The 5,995-nt window shown below is 36.5% G+C and overlaps 1 protein-coding gene across 1 annotated transcript; it reads right to left on the bottom strand.

The window, feature by feature from the left end:
* Window positions 1–2,016: 2,016 nt before the first annotated feature.
* On the bottom strand, window positions 2,017–5,395 carry LOC592294 (retinol-binding protein 2). The gene is made up of 3 exons (XM_791825.5): window positions 5,295–5,395; window positions 3,340–3,554; window positions 2,017–2,719 (listed from the first exon to the last, which is right to left on the bottom strand). Exons 2-3 carry the CDS (start codon window positions 3,517–3,519, stop codon window positions 2,507–2,509), a joined length of 393 nt encoding a protein of 130 aa, XP_796918.1. The 5' UTR covers window positions 3,520–3,554; window positions 5,295–5,395; the 3' UTR covers window positions 2,017–2,506.
* Between the last annotated feature and the right edge of the window lie 600 nt (window positions 5,396–5,995).

Here is a 5,995-nt window from a genome sequence, read left to right as displayed (position 1 = left end):
CGGGTCAAACTACTTTTAGACTTTTTTCCAGCCGCTAGCCGTCTTTATTATGATGACATACGTACACGTACGTATGATGTTTGCATTAATGTACACACCTAAACTACCGGCACGACATCTAAACAGATCTAAGGTCATATCCTTACGGGGAATTCCCCATCGATGGCATTGCCACATTTTCGTTTCGAAACGTTTGTGCTTTCTTTTTATTTGGAAAAAACGAAACATGTCTTTGCATGACATTTCTATAGTTCTACTCTTGAATTTACCGAGTGATAATGTAGGGATAAATAATAAAGAAAATAAATATTGTGGCAGGAATTTTCAGGCCTTATTGGGCTATTTGAGGGCTTATCTTTACGGTGTTCAGGGGGTGGGGGGGGGGGGGGGGGGGGGGTGGGGCGTCATTTTTAGCGTTTACGTATATATAATATACATAATAATACTACTAATAATAAGACACTCTTAGTTTCGTAAATGGCCGTAATGTCGTTGTTGAAGCTCACCCTTGTTATAAATTGTGATGAAAGCAGAAAAATAATAAATTGATGATGGCAAAAGTTTGAAATAAATAGGACCAATGATAATATAGTTATGAATGTTACAAATATCAGATCACTCAGTCTATTTGAATCCCAAATTGCGTGTTTGGTCAGTTGATTGTGACGTAGTCGCGGAAAACTCCCCAGTTTGTCGTGTACAAAAATATCATTAATTTCTGTTTTTCCTTTGGGGCACTACTCAAAATATATTATCATCGGATGGCATAATTATTGGTCCTTCTAAATAAATAGAATAGATCTTTCTGAGTCATAATTTTGTGAAAATGTATATATAGTCATGAGTTACTTGTTTAAACAAATGGGAAAGTTGCCCACCACTACGTCATATAGACACTACATTAGGCCTACCGATTATACAAATTTCAAGAACCCATACCTATGGTGATTATACCTCTAAAAACTTCATAATTTCCTCATTTTCCCCCCGATTTCATTAAATTTTCCCCAGTCTATACTTCACGGATTTTTCACGGTTGGATTTCCCTTCAAGCCGAAGACAGTGGAGAAATAGACTCGGAAATGTTACTACAGGACGAGATTCAAAGCGGTAACGAGGAGACCAGGGACCCGTTTCACAAAGCCTTTTTCAATGACAAATTACAAAAATCAGTGACAAATCTGTTGATAACCAATCAGAATCAAGGATTTCAGTAGCTTATAACAAAAACTGTCATTTGTCACTGAATACAAGTTTTGTGAAACGCCCCAGATCCTACCGTAGAGGGACCCGAGGGATATTGATGATGAGGCTAATTACACCTTGCCTGTATACCCGAGTAGAACCAGCTAGTGCTCAACAAAAAAATACAGGCTTGGGGCAAGAACCCTTGAAAATTATTTGTACATTTAGTTATTTTTATTCATTGACATTTTTATTCATTGACAAGGTACCAAGGCCCCCCCCCCCCCCCCCGCCGATACTCTAGTGTTAGGCATATTACTCTTATTTTAACGTTGACTTCTCTTTCTTTCTCTCTATCTCTCTCTGTCTCCCTGTTTCTCTCTCTCTCTCTCTCTCTCTCTCTCTCTCTCTCTCTCTCTCTCTATCTATCTGTTTGTATCATGGCAGTCTTTCTCTCTCCCTCTCTTTCTTTGTTATCTTTGACTCTTTGTCTTTTTCTCTCTACCATTTTTTCTCTGTCTTTGTTTATCTTATTTTCCATCTTTCTCTCTCATTCTCTATGTCTATTCTGCCCTTCCCCTACCCTCTCATCTTTCTCTTTTTCTCTTTCTCTTAACTTTTCTCTGCCCTCTCTCTTTAACAACTATAAGGTATCTCTCTTTCCTCTTAATTTTCTCGCCATTCTATCTTTAAATGTTCCCAGTCTTTATAACACTACCCTTATACCCTTATATACCTTGATAGATTACAACAAGAAATATAATGCTTATTCCCGGCTCATTTCACTCTCTTTGACATAACATAATAACAGCACAAGCATACAGATAATAGTTAGACTTGAATATTGCTGGATAGACATTTATTTATTTCATTTACAGATCAAAACATTTATTTTCATTACAAAATATCTCTCTATGGCACTGAAGAATCAGTTGAAGTCAAATGTTCATTGTAAAGTTGTTAACAAAAAAAGTTGTAAACCGAAAACCGAATGTGTGAAGTGGAAGAAACCTTTTTATGGGCTGATACCTCGGAGTCAAATACATTTTCAGTGCAGGTTCAATTCTAAACCAGTGAATTATTACTAGTTTTAGGATTTTTTTTGACTGATGAAAATTTATTTTGTGAACTTAGTTGAATTTGGCGAATAAAAAGAATGATATAAAATGCACGAATCAGCCTAGGATACATCTGGATAAAAAAAACACTTTTGTTGCCCACATGCGACGGGGAGTTCATTGATAACAAATATCTCTCTATGATACTAATCACTGTAATATTTCATCTATGTTTTATACAAAATCTTTTATTCTTCCTGGCTCTAAGCCTTGTTGAAGAATCTCTTTCCAGCCTGCCCTTCCCAGTTGAAGGTCACAACCATCTGAGCTCCAACCATCTCCCTGGTGGCTGAGTTGCCCTTGGGACCAGCGAGGACTAGCTTGCCGCCCTGCCATGATGGGGTGACCTCGATCTCCTTGCCCCTCAGCTCCTTGATGTCGGGGTCGATGAAGGACTGGCCGATGGAGTATGAGATCTGAGGACGAGATGGACGGAGACGAATCAGATGATGAAGAACGAAACACATGATTGAAGTCTGACATTTAATATTTTTGATGTTTTAAAAATACGTCAAGAATCGGTGTTGTAAGTGTGTATAATCAAAAGAGCTTTTAAAGCTAGTTTTACTAAGCATCATCACCCCTTTGATCACAATCTGTAGCTGATGGTGCAATAAGTCTTAGCCTGCGAGTACGTGCACTTTTTATGAAGAATCAAAGTCCCAATTTCAGCCCTGATGACATTAATACTCTGCAATCTGGTTGTTACAGATACATGGAAATGTTCTACTCTATCATGGTGTTCATGTCAAGAGTAGATCCGTAGTCCTATACATGATTGTGTTGGTTTACGGTTGGATTATTAAAGCTAGAGTGCAAACAAATTTGTTGTTGCATGAACATAATTTCGTTTAACCGAGACAAAAACAAATCATATTTTTAAAATCAATCCAATGTACTATAGGCTTAAAGAGTTGAAACTCGACAGACACCTCATAAAAAAGTAAAAGAAACAACTCAAAAAGTCTTTGACATGAACAACGATCACGTGATTTCAATTCATATAAACGGATGATGAAGTTGAGAATGAACTTACATCACGGGACTTTCCACCAGATCCAGTCGTCTTGATCTTGAAGTTGTCACCGTTCTGGACGATCTCGACGGTCGAGCTCTTGTCCGAGGGGATCTTGGAGGGGTCGATCTTCAGCTTCTCGATGAGGAACTCCATGTTCTCACCGTGATCGAACACCCATTTTCCGGAGAAGTCAGCCATTTTGTTTTGGTTGGTTGAACGTTTCCCTGAAGGAGCTGAAAAAAAGGGAAATGGAAAAGTTTATCATTTAGAGTGAAGAAACCTAATGGAAAAGTTTGTTGTATCTTTTAAAATCAATTGTACGTGTTATTGTTGCCTTTACTCAGCGGTCTCAGGAATATGCATTTAGATTGTCCTAAACGAGTGCCAAAAATTGATATTTTATTTAAAAAATCAAAGATATCATGACTGTAAACTGTAAAGGCAAGTAACATTATTCAGTAATATTTACCTCATCACAAAATAGAATTCAAATTCAATGTGTGCTCCTTACAGAAGTATTATTCAAGATCCATTTACGAATATCTGTTGACTACAACTGTTTACAGTTATTTTATTTTCACAAATTAAAACAACAAATTAACAAAAAATAAATGTTGAATTATCAAAATAAAAATATTAAAAATAAAAAGTGGATTTTTAAAAATTTGAGTAAAATTTGTGATTTTTTTATCAAAAAGCCAGGCAAAAATGTTCCCCTTTGGACTAGTGCTATTTGAATATAGCGATCAATATTTGGAACCACATCACACACCAAAGTGCTGTCTAAATGTATGCCGATTGAAATTGTACCAATGTCAAAGAGTATTCTAGCAGACAAAAAAGGAAGTTATAAATAGTTTCCATCTCTCCAAGCAGAAATAAACATCAATCATTACATCATGATGAGAAGTGCATCTCCTTAGAATCGAGTTTACGGGGTGACCGTTATCCTCCTGCTAAGATACACGCATTATCTGATAAGTAAATTGTGATAAATCTCTTGAACAATTACCAAATAAGATAAGAATGCTTATACATGTATCACCTTTATACGTAGTTTGCTTAGTAATTCACACTTGTTTATTTAACGATTAGACCGGTATCTTCACATAAGGGACTCCAAATAAAATTATTTACCCTGCAAATAATTGACATGCGATTGTTTGGCTATACTGTATCCTTTCTCCAGCCTACATTACCTTTGAACTTTTGTTTGCTTAAGTCAAGAACAAAAAGCGTAGTTAAATCAGTTCGAGGATATTAAAATCAGCTGAAGCACAATTCCGTCAATTAAAAAAAAAAGAGAATATTGACTTCACTCACTTCGATGAAAAAAAGAGATAAACCGAATGGTGAATGTTTAAAATTAATGTTAAACAATAACAAGAGAATTGTTTGAAATATGAGATCACTAAGTAAGTGCGAGCCTCAAATTACCAATTTGGTCAATGGATTGTGACGTAGACACGGACAACTCTCCCTTGAGGCACTACTCACAATATATTATGGATAGCATGTTACTAGAAGTCATCTAAAGAAGAAAAAAAAACCTCCTGAGTCAAACATGAAAATAAAAAGACTTGTGTTATGAGAAAGTTGTCCGCCACAGCACTACGTCACCGAGAAATTACCGATTCAGGCAATTTGAAGAGCCCATGCCTAAAGTGATGAAAACTTTCTAATTTTTTGTCCGATTACATTAAAACTTTCACCAGTCTGCTTCACTGATTTTCTGCTTTATTCTAGAGTAGTTTTCCCTTTAATTACCACTGCATTGGAGTAGTAAAATAAGGAATCTGCGCTCAATTCAGACACTGTTTATAAACTAGAAAAATATCAGTCGTAGGCAGCCTGAACCCCAGTAACTTATCATCACTGAGAAGTTGCAAGAATCTAAAATGACTGCTAACAAAATACCAATTCTCCGATGGATCTGACTGAATATCCAGAGAAAAGAAAGAAGCTCAACTCACCAAAGAACAGGAGTAGGATGAGTATGTGGAGCTGGGAGATCCTGGCAGAAGGTAAAGAAAACGGTGCAAAATTGCCAAATTTATACCCTTTGTGGTACTATTCTCCAACACAGCACCGAGCCTCGAGGCATGATTGGTCCAATTTGTACACCACGTGATCTGAACCTGTATACATTTCGACCAATGGAACGTTGGTACTGTGTGTGCTTTCATGTCTGAACAGCGTTTGTTCAATTTTAAGTACTAATGATTATGCATTATTATCAGGAGACGCATTTTGATACATGTAGCATGATGTTCGAGGGGGCGTGTCTTGTTGTGCATTGTGGGCGTGACTTTTCACTGGGTGAAAGGTAACTGAGCTGTCTGGGTGGTCAAAGTTTACCCGTAATTGAATTATAGTCAGGAGAATCTTACGATCTTCGCACATTCGTTGTATTACATATAATTTTTTTCTTTTTTCCCTTATATGTCTCATGGAGTGCAGTTGGATATTTAGATTCTTCATAATCTCCACGGTAATTGTGTTCTTTGTTTGCCATACTATTGTTTCAATGATGATTATTTTTGTTTTCTCTCATGATTTCTTTCTTGATATCTATCATCTTAAAAAAGAATGAGTCATCCTTTTAGATGAGATAAAAAGTGGGACTATTATCACATTTAGCTCCGCGGTCATTTTACGTCTGATTTTTAAATCT

The sequence above is a fragment of the Strongylocentrotus purpuratus genome, unplaced genomic scaffold (assembly GCF_000002235.5).
Source record: "Strongylocentrotus purpuratus isolate Spur 01 unplaced genomic scaffold, Spur_5.0 spur5_scaffold_10, whole genome shotgun sequence".
Lineage (NCBI taxonomy): Eukaryota > Metazoa > Echinodermata > Echinoidea > Camarodonta > Strongylocentrotidae > Strongylocentrotus > Strongylocentrotus purpuratus.
Note: the sequence above shows the minus strand (reverse complement) of the source record. Positions and strands in the feature narration are given on the sequence as shown.

What these genes read in the sequence shown, in the direction of transcription:
- LOC592294 (XM_791825.5), bottom strand. Translation starts at nt 3,519, where the DNA reads ATGGCTGACTTCTCCGGAAAATGGGTGTTCGATCACGGTGAGAACATG. An exon ending in CTGGTGGAAAGTCCCGTGAT is followed by an intron (nt 2,720 to 3,339) that starts GTAAGTTCATTC and finishes TCTCGTCCTCAG; the next exon opens with ATCTCATACTCCATCGGCCA.